Source organism: Numida meleagris, chromosome 1 (genome assembly GCF_002078875.1).
Source record: "Numida meleagris isolate 19003 breed g44 Domestic line chromosome 1, NumMel1.0, whole genome shotgun sequence".
Classification (NCBI taxonomy): domain Eukaryota; kingdom Metazoa; phylum Chordata; class Aves; order Galliformes; family Numididae; genus Numida; species Numida meleagris.
In genome coordinates this window covers 36,415,410-36,435,906 of record NC_034409.1, presented here as the reverse complement: position 1 = coordinate 36,435,906, position 20,497 = coordinate 36,415,410, and the positions used below count along the sequence as shown (strand labels likewise).

Genomic DNA, 20,497 nt, shown 5'->3' with positions numbered 1-20,497 from the left:
GGCCAGGGCATATTTGTAGATCATGAAGTATTTCTCTCTCACTCCTAGTGGGGCTGTTAAATTGTGGCCACGCTCAGCAGAACCATTTACAAATTGGAGCTGTCATGGACAGACTATCTTTTCTGGATCTGTGGGATATGTGAGATAAGTGCCTTAGGCTGGGATAGCACTGCCATTGCCACAATCACTGTTTTCAGAATTCAGAGCAGCCTGCAACTGCTTTTGCACTGTACCTAAATAGGTAGTGCAAGCTTGAGCTCATATTCATTATCAGGCTCTTCAGGAAACTGACTTACAGCTTTTTTTATGGAGAGAGAATTCTTACCCAGAAAGACAAAATTAATGGAATTACAGAAGTGTAAATATCACTAATGGTGTGAAATTATCCCCTTCCTCGAGTTTAAGTAATGAAATTTGAGTGTTGGAGAAACAGATGGGTAGTATTCCCACTGAGGAGTCAAACTGAACTGATCATTTGAAATCTAAATTCTCAATTGCCTTTATGCTTTTCAAGTTTCTAAGCCTGCTTCTTAGTACCAACTCTCATTATCTACCTTCCCACTATTACAGCTCTGAAACAAGAACAGCACTGCTGCTTCTCTCTAAATGGAGATGTAATAATTCTTCAGTCAAATATAGACAGCCATGTGTTCTACCAGTGAATTAAACTTTGTGTGTGTTCCCTGCTATGTGAATTGTGAGTACACAGAAATGCACAAATATATAAGGGGTACGGCCTTAAAAGTCTCATATGTCTAACAGTAATCTTCCATCATTACATAAAGACTATCAACCAGCAGCTTCACAACAGTTTTGAGACAAACATCTTTTAATGAAAAAATAAATCAACTTCCTTGTGTAGGTTTATATTCTTCTCTCTTTCAGTGTCATCTCAGCATTATTGTATGTTGAAATGTTTGAATCACTGTGATTTTTGATGAAGATAATTTGCAGAATGGTTATTCAAATAGAAATTTGAACCTATTTGGACTGAAACCAATCAGAAACTGGAAAGAAATCACTATTTATTTATTCATTGTATTTTGCAAAAAATTTTGGAAATGCACTTTTTCATTTGTGAGCTGCACTATGATCTATCTAATCTATATATGAATTATAAGGGGAAAAGATAATTAAAGGAAAAGAGACAATACAAAATTACAATGAAATTTAAGAACTTCAGTTGCAAGATTCCAGCTTAGAATGTGTAATCAGTTTAAGACTGATGAGTCATAAATATGTTTTCTGATTACATTAGGTAAAAAAAAGGCCACATTCAAGCTGACGTTACAAAGATTCTGTCTTATTCAGTTAATGCAAATAATTTAAATGCTTGTCTTTCATTTTGATACTAGTTACATAACATATTGTGATGATGTTAATGACGTCCAAAATTTATTCTTAATAAAACAGAAAAGTCTTTAATGGTATACAATATGGGCTTCAGACAGAAAGAGCATACTTGTTGAAGTACGTAAAAACACCTCAGATTCACTGCTCTTCAGAAGTGGTGTATGGGCAGTCCTCTGTTTCTGTGCTTTGAAATTTGCTCAAATCATAGCAATGCCAAGCTCTGTTACAGTTAGAGCACTAACATCTTCCAGCAGTCAATAAAGGAAAAGCCCAAAACCTGGAAAGTGAGATAGCATGGGAAGCGGCCGAGAATTCTGGGTTGGTGTCCAAATCTTCACCTTGCATATAGTTTTGGGATCCCATCCCTTCTTTGTGTTTGTGAAGTGACTACTTTGCTGTGCTGTACTTCCATTTCTTCGGGCCCCACTTTTAAATCCCTCAGTGTGCCCACATGGAAGGAACTACAAATGTAAGCTGAGAATTATTTATTACTAAGGTATTCTTTTTCCTTTACATGCTCACTCTCCCTGCCACCCAGCTTGACACAAACCCTCACAGTGTGCTTGAAATTCTTTAGGAAGAGTGCACACAATTCTTCATTTAGCAGAGGAGACGCTATATGGGACCATGTTATGCCTGTCTATCCTAGGAAATGTGATGTATTCAACAGTAGGGAAAAAAAAAAAAAAGCTCTTTGCACAGATCTGTAGTGATAAAGAACAGCATTACTTTCCTACACCCCTCGTGGAGGAACCACCGCCTGCCCACAGTGTTCTCCTGGGGAGCACCTCAGGAGATGGGGCTGTGTGTCTGGCTGTGTGTGAATGGGATCTGCCATCCTCTTTTATAAGCTGGCTTGTAAACATGCCTGATTAAGGCTGATCACTGGGAGATGAAAATGAGATGCTTAAAGTCATGCATGTGAATGTGACCTTAGCAGCAGCATCTGATCAGCTCTTAGAAAAGTAAGAGATACCGGAGGGTTATAGAGAGACAGTTATAGGTCTGTTTAATATGGCAGACAGTGCTCATGAGAGGAAAATATGACATGTATATAGAAGAAGATGGGTTTTACTGAGTAGGTTTTGTCTAACACAGCAAGTATAAAGGATATATTTATGGAGCTGGACAAAGAATTCTCCCTCATATATTCTTCCTTCCTGTGAGAAGAGGTAGATAAAGAGTTGAGGGCAAAAGCATCTCAGTTATCACATTCAGCATCACTGATTTTATTTCTTTCATTTGTTGCAGTACCAGTTTGTGGAAAAATCAACTGGAAAAAAAAAATCACATTTTCAAAACACTTGTGCTACAATGACAGAGATTATTGAACTTTTTTTAGCTTCCTCTTGCTGTTTTCTTTACTTGAAGCATTCAGCTTCCTTTAGAAAATGGTCATCTTGATAATTAGCTTTATTTTCCTCCTTTTCCTCCAGTCATTTAATTTTTGAGCGGTTTTCTGGGAGTGTTATGTTTAATGGGAAAAAGATCATAGAAATGAGAAACTGTAACAGCCATTTAGTTAATCTTTTGTTTCTTTGTTCATGCCAGCATGAGGTTGTTCCATTTCATCATCTATTATTTTTGTTCAGCTTGCTCTTGGCTAGTCAAATGAGCTCCACTACCATAGACAAAATCTAATGGTAAAGCTGGCAAAGCAAGCTTCTCATGTTTAGCTGTAACTCAGAACAAAGGCGGGGGAGAGACTGATTAGTCTATAGATGTCAGATGAGCCCTGACAGCCCTCTTGACCATGGCAATCAGCTACTATATTTGTAGTCATCTCCCATGTTTTTAACTGAGGTAACATGTGGCTTCTTTGCAGTGAAGAAGCAGACCAAAGCCCACTCCTTTGGTCAAGTTCTGGAGATGGTTTCTGGTTGCCCAGAAGTACTGTGAGTTGGCTCCTACCCATCTCCCAGAGATGTGGCGGATGCCCAATCCCTGGAGACATTCAAGGAAAGGCTGGACCAAGCTCTGAGCAAACTAATGAAGCTGTAGGTGTCCCTGTTCATTGCAGGGGATTTGAACTAGACAACCTTTAATTGTTCCTTCCAACTCAAACGATTCTATGGTTCTGTGATTCTATAATCTGTTGCACTTGCACAGCTGATTCAGCTTGGTCTGGAGAAGCTGGGATTGCTGTTGTATGCAAAGCCACAATAGCAATGTTATGGCAGAAATGGGGCTGAACCCTTTCCCGCGCACCTCTGATGGGTGATCCTTATGGATAATGCAGTGGGACTACACCCTCATCCTGAGTTGTATGATACAAGCTCTGCTGTGCAAGGCAGCCTAGGGAGTGGGTGAATGGATATTATATGTATTCAGACTGCTGCACCGTGCATGGCTTCTCTGTCTTTAGAGGAGGGCTGTGAAAGCCATCAAAAAAAATGATTTGTAAGCACTCCAGAAAGGGAAGGGAAAATATAGCAGAGGAGTGGGAAGTGAGAGTATTGTGAGGAATGAAGCTCTTCCAACATGCATCTTAGAGAGCATACTGCACATTTGCTCCAACAGTGGTGGGATCCCATGAATTTGCTGCTGTGGGCAGGCTTAGCCGTGCTGAGCCACAGTGCTGGGGGCAGAGATGTCCAGGCAGCATGTGGCTCTGACAAATTGCAGTGGGATAAAGCCAGTACATTTTCCCTGAAGTGTCTGCAGGTTAGGACCCTTTGCAAAGCTGACATATCACAGCTAAATGGGAGAAGACCTTGTAAACAATAGATCATTGAGATATTTTCTGAAAGTAATCTGAGAACCAGTTGCTTCCATTAGCTCTTTTGTAGTAAAAACTGGCACCAATGGCCAATCTCCAATAACATTGTTGCCTTTCTTTGCATGATGCTGTCAAAAAAGTATAAAATGCAAACATACAGGTTTAAATCACGTTCCTCCACTCTTCTTGAGGCTTTGTTGCTTTTTGCTTTGATTTGCCTGTACACACTTAGCTTCTGAACTTGTTTAGGTAGACGCACCTTCATTGACGAATTGATGCCCTGCTTTAGCTGCGTACTAGCTGAGATAGAAAGCATACAGCCTTTTATTAGCTTTTATCACTCCTAACTGATTGCAGTCTTTCTCAGAAATAAGATAGACGCCACGGGTTTTAATGAAGTTTACAAACCCTCCTGCCATCGGGACTCAGCCTGTTTTGCTGTGACATGTGACACAGGAATCCCTTTGCATTTGATCCCTGTATCCAGCTCCTGAGAAGCTGAGTATTTCTTTTCACAAACACAAATGGCACTGGTGGTGGTCACTTCAGGAAACCTGGAAGATTGCTTCTTGCATGCTTGAAGGTTGTTAAAAAAAAGCAATGAACAAAAAAGGAAAAGGGTTCCTTGCCTGCCAAATTTACAATTGCTACTTGTTTCTGAATTACTTTGCTACTCAGCTACTTTCCTGAATGGAAGTGGGATTGTCAGGGGGCAAAATCTGGACCTTATAAATGGCTCTAAAGCATTCACACAATGACAAAAATCAGAAAACTACAAAAATTTGAAAAATAATAAAACAAAAAACACATCAGAAAAATGAATTTAAAATGCTGTAACACTGTTCTCTAATTAAAAGTGTAGACAGGATTATGAAGCCAAGCCAGCAGAATCACTAGGATCACGTAAATGCTTTGGGGGAGCTTCCATTCATTCTTATACTCACAGAACTCCTGGAATAGCACAGGGAAGGGAAGAGATTAAAGGGCAAGGTGAGCAAAGTACAAAACAAACAATTAATTAGTTTGCAGAATGACTTTGATATTTCAACTGTATTCATGCGTTTGAATTCTTTAATGAAAAGTCTGCCACTTTTTTAACAAATAAATCATAGAAGACCTGTCTGGCATCCAGGAAATGACTGTAGATAAGAAATCTGCACTCTTCAAAATGCAAAATTCCTTGTTTCTTTTGGAGGGTAAGGGAGTTGTTGTAATACAAGAGTGACTTACAGATACCATTTATCCTAAAAATCAACTGGTAGTGGGGATACAAAAAAAATGGGTTTAAATTTAACGTAAATGCTTTTGTTTTATGTATGAGAATGAGAGAAATACATGTGAACAATTTTCAATATTCTCTTTTAATGGTCATCAGTTACCAATATAAAAGGGAACAACTGAATTTTTCACATTCTGAACATTTTCTGTTGTTAGGTTTGACAGCTGTGTTGCCTGTAATAAAAAAAGTAACACAGGATGCTCTTCTGACCCTAATCATAATAGAAAGAAATTGAAGATGCATGAGCTGGGCTCTGCTTCTTCATTTTTAGCTCACACATGGAGTCATCTTTAAACAAAAGTTTCCCAAATCAGGCTAAAAACCATTTTCTAAAACTTCTTTGCCAGTGGTTCAGTCAGACAACTTGCTTACATTGGGACATTTGGGGCATATTATAGCTGTCGGGTTTCCAAAGCTATGAACCCAGACCTGGAACTTCTCATCAAAAGTATGATATTGATGTTAGCATTAGTGATCTTTGAAGATCTGGAGTTAGCATTTTCCCTTAATCCATAGCTTCTCTTTTCAGTACTAGACAGAAGAGAAAAATTCTTTGTCTGTCCAGCTGCTCAGGAGAAAGGGAATTCGTACCTCATAGCCTCTGGATACATTTGGTATCAGCAGCTTCAGGAGTTCAAAGATCCTGAGACAGCTGCCAAAGCCATGGGATTGTCTTTTCATCTGCTTTCCAGTCTCTGAGCTTATAGGATCACACACAATCATTAATAGTTTTGTCAAAACTGAGATAGAAACATATAGCCCGGCACATGAATCCATGGTAGGATAAAACCCAAACTAATGCAAGTTTTGTCTAAGAAAAAACACACGTCACCAAGGGTTTTGCTTTGTTTCACTTCAAGTTCATAGTTAAAGGAACGAAAGACAGAAATGACGAGGGTGCCATGTACTGTCTGCACTTAGATCTTGCTGTAGTAGGTAGAGGACAGACAGTTATGTATGTTTTATTCCAATAATGTGTGATTATGGTGATGGTAATAGCTATATACAAACTTCAGTGAGCTAAAAGCTTGAAAGCAGGTAAAGACCCAAAACACACTGCTGAGTTGTGTCACACTAAAGAGGCCTTGCTGCTGGATGTTTGTTTCCAAAAAAAAAAAACCCCAAATCCTGATTTCCCAAGAGCTGAGGCAAAAGAATTGCTTCACACTTGGAAAATCTTGGCGGTGGTGGACAAATAGTCCACATTGTCTTGGGACACAGGCAGTCACACAGTGCAGAAACCCCACAAGAGTCTTTTGTGTGAATATCTAGACGAGCATGTATCTTAAGAATATATTTTTTTTCTGAAATATTTCAAGTTTTCATATGCCCACAAACAGCAGAGAATTATGATTATGTTAAAAAAAAAAAAAAAAACACAAAAAGTACTTGCCTCTTTCTACAACATTTCCTTCTTCGGTAACATTCCCATTCTGAGTTTTCAGGCAGATTCTGCTCGTCTGAAATTATCAATAACAAATGCCTCTGAAATTAAAGGCCTGAGAAAGCTAGGATATGAGCAGTACTGAAGTCTGTCTTTGATTTTCAAAGCAAAGAGAAGGGTTACTAAGGAGGGTGAGTCAGTGGGAGTCTTTTGGCCACATCAGTTCCTGAAGAATTTGGAAGTTGCTGTGTTGTCTTAGGTTTCCAGTTTCCTTCTTCATTAGTATGCAAGGTTAAGTAATCAGTCTGCTACAAACTGCATTTAACATTCTGAAGATAAAAAGAAGGACGATTCTCTTTTGTTTTGCTGTTTGTTTTTGACTGATGTTTTTTCTGGAAGGGATCTTGATCTATTGAGAACCACTGTACAAAGTCGTGACAGAAATTTAAACTTCAGTAACTAAAGATTATTTGAAACATAAAACTAGCTGAAATTAGGGTTTTACAAAAGGAGCAAGGAGAGTCAGTTCTGGTTCTCTGGCATTTCAAGCTTTAGGCAGGCTCTACCTAGACATCTAATAATTGGACAGAAAAAACAAACGTATTAAAAAGTGCTGTGCTCAAAGGGTCTGTTTGCTTTGAGGATTACTGCCGGCCTTGGGATGATGAAATAGGATGTGACTGGTACAATCATGCTGTGCACAAAAGTTGTACCGACATAATAGCACCATGCATTTCTTTTGTAATGGAAAGAATTATGGTTTTGGTTAATATTAAAAAGGGACAGCTAGGACAATTTTATGGAGCTCATTATATACGCCCCTCAAAGAACAAAGAGGCTGAAATAGTGTTCAGCTGAGCTCTTCCAGCTCCTGATGTTTCCACCTCCTTATGTATTGCCTTGTGTGTTTCCATCATCTTGGCCATTTCTACTGTCTAGCATAATCTCAGGGTAAATGGAAGGGAGGAGGGCAGGGAGAGGTGGATGGATGAAGGAAGAAGCCAAGAGAACTGTCACGGCTTTGAAAGTTACTTCAGCTGTTACTTTAAGAAAGCTGAAATAATTTGTGATAATGTAAATCCCAGTCCTTGAAGAAATGTAGCGCACAACTAAACAAAGACCAGAGTTATCTTTTTGGTGAAATGTTGTGCAATGTAAAAGAAGTTGAGAAGTTCAGTCCTACATATTTTTTCCCCATCTTTCCCTACAGTATATGAACTGCTTAGTTTCACAGTGCTTGTGTGAGACAGTCAAGTGCTGTCATCCCCATTTTATAGACATGGTACTGAAGCAGATAAACTGAGGGTGACTTGCTAAGGCTAGAGGCTCAGCAAAGTTCTGGTCTCTCATTCCTGCTAGTAATTGCAAATGCTCACAGATTAGCACTCTCCAAAGTAGATTCAGTGATGTTGTGAATAGTTTAAAAAAAAAAAAAAAATACATCCTCACACATGGGAGAACACCGGCTCCTTTCACCACTAGATACTTGTGTTTCACCACACGGTGAAGCAGAAGGTTCCCTCTGCTGCAAAGAAGCTCTAGAAGATCAACAGTGAAGTTCAACAAGATGAAGGCAGCCTCCTGCCCCTCTCCTTCCCTCTCCTGAAGGGCTTCCAAAGGCAGGGAACTTCTGGGACGGATACTTTTTAATGACAAAGCTGCTTCAAACTTGTGTCCCCTGATACTACAGCCTTCCCTTCTCTCACACTCTTTCAGCAATGACAAGTATGCATTTCACTGAATATTTAGGATATGGGATTCTAGAACTCCCTGACTCAGAAAATATCCTGTAACTTTACTGGACTATGAATATGTTTATACTGTACTGTGGATAAAATTATTATAAGAGCTATGGATGGTAATCTCATACAACCTGTAGTACTCTGGCTGCTGGTGAGACACCATACATACTTTCTGTCCTCCAAATATATAATGAATGATTAGTGCATTAATGATGCCACAGGAAAGGGTTACAGGTAAAGATGAAGTGAATGCAGTGAGCACTGAGTACAGCTGTAGTGGAAATGCTGTCACTGCTTGAACCAGTGACTGAGCAGCTGGTGGGAAGGCAGGGCCAGCCTAGGGGAGCTCAGGTGCTTGCAGTGCCCCTGAGTGACCAGAAGGGGTGGAGCCAGGATCCACCGCTTCCCAGACCTCATTTAAGGGTTGGCAGTGGAGGTGAGAGTGTCTTGCTGGAGATCTTGGTCTACTTGATGTCTTCTGAAGGTATGTAGGGTCTTTCCTTTGTTTCTGTGCCTACGGCTGTTGTATTTGAGCAAGTCCTCGCTGTAGTCTGGGACTTTGCTACTCTGCTGTTGTTGCTGTGCTTTCCATTGCATTATATCAACCTAAATTGCTCCCTCAGTTTGTCGCTCTGCTAACTATATCAGATTGTGGTAGAGTAATGGTATTCATGACTCAGATTTCAGGAAAATGAAATAACCTACCTTCTGAGATTGCTATCAGAAGAAAGATACAAGACCATTCTATGTCTTAACATCAGATCTGATCAATGTATCCACATTATCTTGTGGCACAATGGCATCAAATGACACTGAAATAGCTGACCCTTTTTCCTAGCTAGGAGACTGTGAGCCCAGACATTAATGCAGAACACAGGACTGTTAGAAATCAAAGTGTACCTCATGAAGAAAGGCATTAACAAACCTTATTCTTAATAGGCTGAATGGATTCTCATACACTTTAATCATCCATGAAGGTCACAGAGTCTTTCTATAGCTGACTCACTGCCCAACGCATGTAAAATCTCAGTGAGGGAATGCTGGATGGAATCCAGACATCACAGATGGAAACCTTTTAGCTCTTGTTTTGGTGCTTCCTACAGAACTGGTCAGATCAGCATAAAATCAGCTGATCTCTTTTGAGAAACTGGTTCTCCTTCCTGTGAAAAGTGTAAATTTGTGCCCTAGCTGAGATGAACCAACTCTGCCACATTGCCCACCCACCTCCAGTCACTTTGCCAGTGGAGTGCTCTGGCCTCGCATCAGCCCCTGGTGCAGTCCCTTCTGAGAGCAGACTGGAGGTCTCATCCTGTTGTAGAATCACTAAGGTTGGAAAGACCACTAAGATTATCTAGTCCAACCGCCAACCTATCCTCACTATGCCACTGAACCATGTTCTTCAGTGCCACATCTACACAGTTCTTGAACCCCTTCAGGGATGATGAATTCACTAATTAAATTATGATTCATTTAATTAGGATTCATTCTGGTTTCTGTTTGTTAAAGGTGTGGCTTCAACTGTATCATAATTTTGTAGTGTCTATGTTTTCTGTCACAGTGATGACTTTCACATCTATCTAAACATGCTGTTCTTTTTCTGCCTCTTGTTCAGTTTTTGGCCTCAGCAAATTCCTGTGGTAAAAAGTTCTATGGATTAATTGCAGTACATGAAATAAATAAATTCTGATTTTCTCATATTTTAATGCACATGTGCTTGAAAATCACCCTGAGGAGAGACCATATCGTTGTTAACTGATTAGATTACCCCCACATTTCCAGCAAGCATTTCTTCTGTCTATGATTTCTTTCAGAGAGCTCATAATGTGCAAAAAAAATTTAAATGTATCTACTTTCATGAAAAATTAATCAAGAGCCAAAGATGTTCTTTAAGGCTGTATAGGAAATGCATGAATCTGAGAAATATTATGCTTATTTTGAAAAAAGGATTTTCCATAAAATCTTCTGTGGTTTGTTTTTTTCTTAAAAAAAAAAAGTGAGTGAAACTGTGCAGTGTCACATCTTGAAATGCAGCATCCAAATATACAGAACTTCCTGAAGTAATCAGGACTGAAGCAATCAAAGTATCCCGTTCCTACCACTTTTACTTGCATTTATATGGAACCAATTTAGGATTCTTTTTCTCATCACCCAAATGCTTTTTGGACAAGGACACTTAAATTTTTGCAGCTTATGTGTGAAATTTGGGATTTTTTGGCTTTTCAGCATATTCTGCAGCCTTGCTGTCTCCTCATCAGAAACTGCCTGACTTACCCAGTAGTGTGTTCCAGGTCAGGATAGAGACCTGGCAGAGCAAGAGAGAGATTTGTAGAGCGTTTATCAATGCTCTGCACTGGTTTTTGTAAGTTCAAACACGTCTGCAGTTTTTCCACTGTTTCAGGTGATTTTCACGGCGCTGTTGTAGAATAGTGAAGGCTCCCCCACACACTATTTCAGTAACTGTTCTTTCACCTTGGAAATACTTAAATCTCCCAGTATTTGTATTCACATTGTGTTGCAGCAAAAATACATAATGTATGAAAATTTAAGTAGATCACCACAGGCAACTGCTAATACATAAGAAACATGAAAGTCCTTTAATTAATCACCAAAAATGATTGATTTTATTCTTGGGAGAATTTATACAAACTGCAGGAAAACTGTTTCTCAACAATTTTATCTTACTTTACAGGCATAATTCAGAATGCAATGTGGATTTCATAAAAAGGCAGGTTTCTCCTCTTGGTGAAAATAATGATGCAGAGAGAATGGTAAATGGGAGAGAAGGGAAAGCCACCTTGGCCACAGGTCTGGCTTAAGGCAAAGTGTCTTTGGAGGCTTGTGTTGGCAGTGTGCTTTGCTCTGGTTGTGTGATGCTGGCCTGCATAGAAGTTCACAGAAGTTCATCGAATCATTAAGGTTGGAAGAGACCAATGTCATCTAGTCCAACCATCAGTTCATCATTACCATACCACTAAACCATGTCCCTCAGTGCCACAGCTGTACATTTCTTGAACACCTTCAGGGACAGTGACTCCACCATCTCCCTGGGCAGCCTATTCCAATACCTCACCACTCCTTCTGAGAAGATGTTTGGTTGTTTTCTTTTGTTGTTTTTTTTTTTTAATATTCAGCCTGAACTTCTCCTGGCACAATTACACTTTCTTAAAACTAGACAGGTCCTCACAATTACCTGCCCATCTTCTGCATTTCTATGTGGCACTCATCCCCTTCTCCATGTACAAGCCACCAGAACAGGACAGTAATTACTGGAGAGGATGCTTTTGCATCCCTACCCTTGAGTCAAATGAGTGTCATAAGACAAGAATACTTTAAAAATTCCTAGGATGTAAAATTTGCTGGTTTGTTTTATGAGAGAAGTTTAAAAAAGTATTTGGAAGACTTAAGCATTCAGCTCCTTCCTCCTCAACTGTTGTTTATTCCCATGCATTCGGGTTTGCTGGAGGTTTGAGAAAACACCTGTAGTGGAGGGGTCAGGAGGATTTTGAACTGTAGTAGCCAATATATGGAAAGGAATGGTGGTTTTGAGGGTCACTGCAGGAAAAAAAACATCACTGATGAGAAGTAAGAGAGGAAAGCATCTCTACATTACTATTGTAATAGTAGACAAAAATATTATTTAAGTATCTGAGTTATACATTGGTCCCTTTCATGATATCTTTTTGCTTTAACATCAAAAAGTCCCTATAGTATCTTGGTTATGGATGGTCTTTGGTGTTTTTCTGTGCTGTGTTTTCTTTTCTGAAATTCTCTTTCTAACTCTAGCCCTAACCTTAGCCCACCTAACCCTAATATTTTTTTCCCTAGCCCCCTTCAACCACTCATATCCCTCCCAGGGCTCTTTTCCACTACAAGCAGAAATCTCTTTCCCTTTCAGGTACCTGTTTTGCTTGGATCAGATACGCCTAGAAACTGTTGCTACAGTTACAATATCCAGATCAGTAATTGCTGGGGGACCTGAGTCCTCTGGTGTGTCTGCCTTTTGGCTCTGCAAGTCACTCCTGCCACCAGAGGCAGCAGACCCAAAAGTGTGAGCTCCTTGGGGAGCGGGCTGTAAGAGGTGGTAAACACTGTGGTGGAGTGGGGCTAAATGATTGGTGCTGCCTGACTGGGATGTTCAGCCCTTGCTTCTCCAAAGCAAAAGGAGCGACTGGAGTTCCACAGTAAGGCATGCTTTGTGTAGCTGTACTAATGCTTTATTTACTGCTATGCATTTACTTCACAGCGGTTAATTTCACGTTATTGCAGGCAGTACTGGAATATATAATGGTTCTGATTGTGCAGTTATAATCTGTACATGGTCAGGCATGTTTCCATTCTAGGAGTGATTCTCTTAATAGCAGTTTGTATTGTTTGTCTATTGTACAGGCTTTGCTGCTTTTGCAGTTGATCAAGTATCAATTTTCAATCCTAATCTCGTCTTTATGGGCTGTGGTTAACATAGGATATGCCATCAGAATGGCGCAGTGATATTGGTTTTTTTGTCACAGAATTTGTGCTGGAACAAAACATCTTAATAACATTTTAGAAATTTTTTACTGATGGAAATAGGTAAGACATGTGTCTTTTCTTTTTTCCCTCTTTTTCTTTTTCTTGTAACCTGAAAAGAGTATATTCCTGCCTTGTTCCTGTCATTTTTCATTGGCATCCAGAGTTGGCCTAAGGATGCTGAATTTGTTGTGTCTCCTGTCTGGTCCGTTCCTGCTCTGTTTTTAAGACTCCAATATAAACAAGAGGATAAGAGCACAGAGCACTGATATGCTGCTTGCTGTAAGCTCACATGGTCCCATCTCGCATTTCTAGAAGCTGTTTTTCTCTGATTCAGTTATAAATCCCATTCCCAAAGCAGCATATTCTGGATTGCTATGCCTTCTCCTGATAAAAAGAGACAAATGCACTCCCATGTGCTGCCTGATGTGGAAAAGGGAAGTCTGTGTTCCTCTTACCTACTTTTCACTGTCATTGCCAAGAAATTCAGCTTCACAGCAGCATCAGCAATTAAGAATACAATTCCTTTGACAGATAGCAAGGAAAGACTCTATGATTCTATGATTCTATGAAAGACTCTCATTAAAAAAAGTGTTTTCTTCCCAATTTACTTCTTGGTTGGTTTTTTGTTGTTTGTTTTTTTTTATGAATGGTAATAATCTTTATTGCTGCATAAGAAGCATGCTGAGATGAGACTTAAGGATAAATTTATTCCCAACGCTTGCAAGCTGCTGTGGAGCTGTAATGCAGCTGGCACCCTGCCTGGGCAGCACCCAAGTGTGCGCTGGGCTTTGGGGCCCATCCAAAGGGCTTGTACTCAGTGTGTGGACAGCCATTAGTTCTCCATGCAACCTTCAGCCATCCTGCCAGGTCACAGTGTGGGCAACCACAGAAAATAAGATGCTCTGGGAAGTGTCCTGAGAGGGTCCTGAAGTCTCCAGCTGCAGGGCAAGGGGAGCTTTCTAAGCAGGCTGAATCTGGAGTAATGCAATGCTGTGCTCTTCAGGCTTCTCTGAAACATTAAGGATAGTATAGATGTAGTCGTACAGAGACACGTGGACTGTGCAGCCTTTTATGGCTATTTGTCATAGGACATGATGCATCAAATTCAGGCCTGGTAGAAGCAAATGGGACTCTCCTGAAGATAATGGAGTTCCACATTTTATTGTTGCTGGATAAGATGGACCACAGTCCTAGTGTGTTAAATTTATTAGGTGAATGTTACCTTCTTACAACTTCTTTAAAATCTTGTATTTCATCTAAAGCTGGATATTTTTCTAGATGTTTCATTTCTGTCTCTTTGTCAGTGAGCTCCTAACATGCTATATAACAGCATCTCTGTTAACAGGATCTGATGCCTATATATACTTAAGTAAATGTGTTTGATTTTATGCCTGCTAGCTTTGCTCAGTAACAACAGGAAGCATCACCCCTGTAACACAGGGTCATTGACTCAGACAAGCAATTTCTTGCTCTTTATTCCATCCTGAGGGATGTCTAGGGACCCTCACAACAGCCTTCCTGTCTCAGCAGCAGCTCCCTTCTCACCCAAATCCCTTGGGCTGTTGGCTTTCCACGTGGGGACAGCTTCACAGCTCCCAGTAGCAGGAGCAGTGCTCAGACCTGTTGAAGATCTGTCTCCACCCTCAAGACGTTCCTCTGTTTCAATGACAAAGCTGGATCAGTTTTGTAACCATTCAAAATGTCTAATTCAGTAAGAAACAAGAGAAGACTTGGTGTTTTGAAAATGCCAGGTTATAAAGGGTCACTGAAATTGAGGACTCCTATTATACTTCCAGTTGAATTAAAGCTCACGTGTAGGTTGAGAGCAGATCTTAGTTGATGCATCAAGACCTGACAATCCCATTAGTGTAAGAAAGTGAGGAAAAAAAGAGAATAAAATGAGAAACAATACTGATGGACGGATCAAACTGATAGTGGAAGAGGAAAGCAAATTATTTCCAGTTCTACATTATAATTTATAAACACTCAAATAACAGCAGTCAAAACGCATGGTGCTTTTTTTATTTTTGAGAGAAGTGACATTTCTTTCTGCCCATAACCACGTTCATGATGTGATGTCCGACCTACGGATATTTAATTCTCTTTTTGCCACTCTGGTTAGGAAGGAAAAATCCTTGCTTGGCTCCTCAGAGCAGTAAGCTGCCCTATGCCTTTAACTAGAAAGTTAAAAATAAAAAATCTTTTTCAGCTCAGGTCAGCTGGCTCAGTCAGAACCTGATAAGTTCCTCAGCAAGCGCCCTGCCAGAAATGCTGTGGGCCACTTGAGACCATCCAATATACTTCCTTCCCTCCCATTTCCACTGTGTATTGTCCACAAGTGGGACATGGAAGCCAAGAAAGGGTCCCCCCAGAGTGCCACATGGGAGTGCTGGCCACCACGCATCTGCAGAGATATATCTGGGTTTTCTGGGAAAGAGACTTGAAGCTTACTTATTTCCTGGGTAAAATTCCATCGACTTCACAGGAAGGATGTGAACCTGAAGAAGTATTTAAATTTTGTATTGTTCTGACACGGGGAGTGTCTCACTGTCTTGGTTCATCTCAGCTAAGAATTAATAGCCTGCTCTGCCTGAGGTGATGAAGTTTGGGAAATTCAAGCATGTGGAATGTATCCAGAATGTTTTCATTTTGTTTGTTTGATCTCAGAAATTGCTAATCAAAATTTTTTTTAAAAAAAGGAACTTCTTTAAGTATGACCTGTTCTTCTCCTGCAGGGAGAAACTCTTAAAAATATTCAAAGCAGATCTTCATTGTGCAAATCCAGCATCTTGTTCTGCAAACATGGATTGTTGTTCAGTGCCTTTCATTTCCAGTGCAGTAATTGTGTTATCTTGAGCACTATAACTTGGCTGAGAAATTTAGCCAAAACAGCCTGGAATCTATTCTGAATGTTGTTGAGAAAAGGCAGTACTTCACAAAAAGCAGAGTTTAAGAAGCTTACATTTTCCTTTAGACTTGTTCTTTATTCCAATGCAAGTAGATTGCACTGATTTTCATTTGGGGGCGGTGGGGGGGAAGCAATTAGCAAGCATCCAAGAGATCTGATATGTTGAGAACTGAGTGTGTTGAGCAAGGAGTTCATTTGAACTGTTTTTGTTTTTCAGACACTGCAAATGGACATAAACAAGCTGAATATCACGTTGCTTCGGATATTTCGCCAAGGAGTGGCTGCAGCACTGGGACTGCTACCTCAGCAAGTTCACATCAACAGACTCATTGTAAGTACCAAAAGGCCAGGTATGATTAAAATTTACCTGGTGATTTAGAGTTCTCTTATTTATTATCCTGACATTATGGAGAACTTCAATAAAATAGGACAGAAAAACACTTCTGATAGTTTTGGTTTTTTTTTCCAGAAGTGCACTGCAGAAAAATAGATCTCCATTACAAAATGACTTAAATTTTCTTTTGAAAGGAAACCATTCTCAGTGACAGTCTAGAGAAAATGAAGTCAGATAAATCTCTTTTGTGTCTCATTCATAAGCAGTTTTCTTATCCCTTAGTTTGCATTCCAGTGCAGTTCTACATCTCATTCACCAAAAGCCACTTTTGTTTCTCAGAGGCTGAATCTTGCTCAAAAAATACACATGCTTCTGCCTTTTGAAGGCATCCTCACAGTTTACCATCAGACTGTCCATTAGTAAATTGAATGTCCCCTCTATGTTAATATTCATTACTTGCTACTTAGCTATAACAGCCTATACTCAGTTAATGCTAACATATCATTTTTGCAGAAGTTGATAAGAAATTTCCTTCCAGCAGTGAAGACTTGTTTTTAAAAACAACTTGCACTGTATGTTTTTCTGTGGATGCTTAAGAGCATACATTCTTAATGCTTTTGTCTTTTTTTTTTTTTCTGAGAGTTAAGCCACGCTACAAACAAAGAAAAGCCGACATCACGTGTGTATTGCTAGCATTCAATTCATGTTGCACTGGGGAAAAAAAAAGAGTTATTTTATTCTACCTGCAAGTTGAATATTAGGGAAGAAAGCTGACAGGTTCAGCATAAAAGTATTGCCTGCCTTGATAGTTTGATAGGATTGTGTACATCAAAAAGGGCTATAAAACTCCTTCAAATAATGTCTCTGGGAGAAAGGATCACACAAGATGTATAGCAGAAAAGATGAACAGGAATGCAGTGCAGCTCTTTTCATGTTCACCAGGATGCCACTCATTCCTGATAAGTGACGCTGATTCTCCTTTGTCCCCTGTATTAACTCAAATGAAAGACATATTCAGAGAAAAACAAAATTAAATAAGAAGTGTTGCAGAGTTTGAGGTGCATGTTTCAACACACCCACTCCCTTAGTTGCCTTCTTACTATGCTCTGTGGAAATTATTTAACTGAGCAAAAGAAAGGTGCTATTCATTTTCCTGCTGGCTGATACTTTTTCTCATTTGTGATCTAAGGGAAGAGGTAATCCTATTTTGAACCTGTATAGAGCTCAGAATACATTTTTTAGTATTAATTAGTCTTCTCAACATATGTAAAAAGCTGCTATGAGTTACTCTGTCTGTTAGTGATGTAAGAAGAACACAATCTTTTGCCACATTTGCTCTTAAAATCACGGACAGAAAGTCAAAATTCACGAGTGATAAAAATACAGCTTAGGAGGCACTATTCTCGCTTCCTGTTCTTCTACCATGAGCCAGATCTTTTCATGCAGAGTGCTGGCAAGCAAGCTGGGCACATCAAAATTCATCTCGCTTCACTCAGTTGAGTTTGAGCTGCTCATGTAGGCTTCCTCTAAAGGCAGTGTGGAGAAGAGTGGTTGAAGAAGCATTGAGATCCCGGTTATTTTAGGATGGATTCAGTCATTCACTGGAGATGCCAGTCTGTCTGCACTGAATTTGGAGGTGATTTAGATGACTAAAGTGAGGTAAGCTCTCAAGTTGGGTTCACTCACCCTTTGTGGACATCAGTGCTGGTCTCAGTCCATCACAACCAAGCAGAAGGACTCTTTGGCAGTCTCTCCTTTTGCTGCCCTGCTACAGTCATCATCGCTGATATGTCTAACACAGCACCACTTGTGCTACCAGAACTGTAACAACAAAATCAGGGCAGGAATTAAGACAGGGGAGAAGCTGGCATGCTCAGCCTACTTTTTAGGTATCCTTTCATTTCACTGTGCTCTCTTAGGGAGTTACACTGCGGTCTGCTGAAAATACATTGTAGTTTGTGGTAGTGTGTGTTCACAACGTGTTGACATGGGATTAGAATGCAGTGCCAAAATACTACAGCTGTATACTACGCATTCCTGTTTAAGGCCTAGCACCCAAAACAGGGATGCACATCAGCTAGGATCATAACCATCAGTTAAAATACTTCCTGGCTTTTTGCCCTTGTTCCCATCCGTGGCTCCCCTCATGTTTCATTGAACTGTCTTTTTCGGTGGTACTTAGGCCTTGTCAACAGTAAATGAGACAAAGCATGTCTGGTCACATATGGAATTTGCATTTTCCTGCACAGTCAGCTGGAATTTAAGGAGCCATGAAATGTGTATGCTCTCCTCACAGAGCTGGTTGCAGACTTTCTGTTCCATGCTTTCATTTCTGGAGATATAGTTATAATCTCTTCTGTCTATAGATTTTCTAGTCTCAGACCCTTCCTGTGATTCTACTTATTTTTTTATTGTAATAATTATCATTATTATTTTCCTAGGGCAAGAAGAACTGTGTGGAACTGTTCGTGTCTCCCTTGAACAGAAAGCCAGGAATTTCTGATGCACTCCCATCTGAAGAAGTTCTGCGTTCACTTAATATCAACATTTTGCATCAGAGTTTATCACAGTTTGGAATAACAGAGGTCTCCCCCGAGGTTGGTTGTCACCTTTCTAACCTGTAGTTTGTTACAGATTTGGCAGATCTCACGGCTACAGTAGTTCTCAGGCTGAGGTTCTCATGAATGAGGCTGGGAACGTATCAACTAAGATGGCATTACTGCTGTACAGGAATTACACAGCTAGCTCTGTTAAGTTACTTTAATATTGTTTTGTAAGGCTCTTTAAGCATTAGAATCCAGGTCCCAGGGTCTATGGAGAACGACTTGAGGGTCCTGGTGGACAGCAGGTTAGCCATGATCCAGCAGTGTGCCCTTGTGGCCAAGAAGGCAAATGGTATCCTGGGATTCATTAAAAAGTGTGGCCAGCAAGTCAAAGGAGGTGATACTCCCTCTTTGCTCTGCTCTGGTGAGACCACATATAGCCTATTGAGTCCAGTTCTGGGCTCCCCAGGTCAAAAAAGACAGGGATCTCCTAGAAAGAGTCCCACAGAGGGCCAAAAAGATGATAAAGTGTCTGGAGCATCTGCTGTATGAGGAAAGGCTGAGTAACCTGGGTCTGTTCAGACTCGGGAAAAGAAGACTGAGGGGGGGATCTGATAAATGTTAATAAATATCTAAAAGGAGATGGGAGACAAATGGATGAGGCCAGGTTCTTCTTAGTGGTGTGTGCAGTATTGCGAGGAGTAATGGCCTAAAACTTGAACATAGGAAGTTCCTTACAAACATGCAGAAGAACTTCTGTACAGTTTGGGTGACAGCGTACTGGAACCGGTTGCCCATAGAGGCTGTGGAGTCTCCTTCCATGGAGATATCCAAGACCTGCCCGGACACTTTCTTGTGCAACCTATTGTAGGGTACCTGCTTTAGCAGGGGAGTTGGACTTGATGATCTCTTGAGGTCCCTTCCAACCCCTGAGATTCTGTGAGCTCATGTTTTTCTAAATCTAAACCTATAATTGAGCCAATGCTGAGCTAGTACTAGCTGTTATGTTCACCTGTTTTTCTACTGTTTGGAAATGATTGTATTCATTTTAGGGGTTCTAACCCTGTTTAAGAATCTTGAAGATGTTTTCAGTATAAAAAAGACAATCTAAAACCAGTGTCAGTTTAGTGCAATTTTACATGACCTATAGCAACCTGCCACTATGAAAATTAGACAGTTCTCATTTTCTCATTCTCAGTTCTCATTCTTTTAGCTGTTCTAATTAAAAAAAGCCAAGTGAAGTTGTCCAACAGTCAAATCAGGTCTTTTTATCACCCATTTGCAATCCAGGCTAAGCTTACTTTAGGTTACAGTATCTTTTGCTACTGAAATATGTGAGTGTGATGGCTGTGATAAATGCAATTATCTGTTCCAAGTACTTCAGTTACAAATAACACTTCAGGTAGATGTGGGACAAGAACATATATGAATAATAGATGAATGGAGAAATGTCATCAAGCTATGAAAAGATACTGGAAAAAGAAAAACAGTGCTGAAATCAAGATCCCATCTATGTTAGACGTTAGTCTAGGGTGCTCAAGTATTTGAAATTTATCTCTGAAAAAAAGTGTAGAAAACCAGAGAGAATCCTCTAGAAAAGGATTATTAGAATGAAAGTTGTGCAGACTCTACCTCTTTCCCTCATTCTAATACTGTTGGAGAAACAAAAGGTTATTTTAATATTTCAGTTGCATGCAGATTATACTGCTAAAATCTATTCCTGAAA

The 20,497-nt window shown here is 40.0% G+C and overlaps 1 protein-coding gene across 3 annotated transcripts in view; it reads left to right on the top strand.

Moving 5' to 3' along the window:
* The window catches only part of PTPRR (protein tyrosine phosphatase, receptor type R), a 145,194-nt gene that overhangs the window by 57,799 nt on the left and 66,898 nt on the right, over positions 1–20,497 (top strand). Inside the window, exons 1-3 of one of the 3 annotated variants that reach the window (XM_021385168.1) lie at positions 8,866–8,961; positions 16,112–16,225; positions 18,670–18,825. In XM_021385168.1, the coding sequence (XP_021240843.1) occupies positions 16,121–16,225; positions 18,670–18,825 (261 nt within the window). In that variant the 5' untranslated portion in view covers positions 8,866–8,961; positions 16,112–16,120. Of the gene's footprint in view, positions 1–8,865; positions 8,962–12,639; positions 12,659–16,111; positions 16,226–18,669; positions 18,826–20,497 lie in introns of those variants that run through there. The other 2 variants (XM_021385169.1, XM_021385167.1) reach the window with 2 other exon arrangements.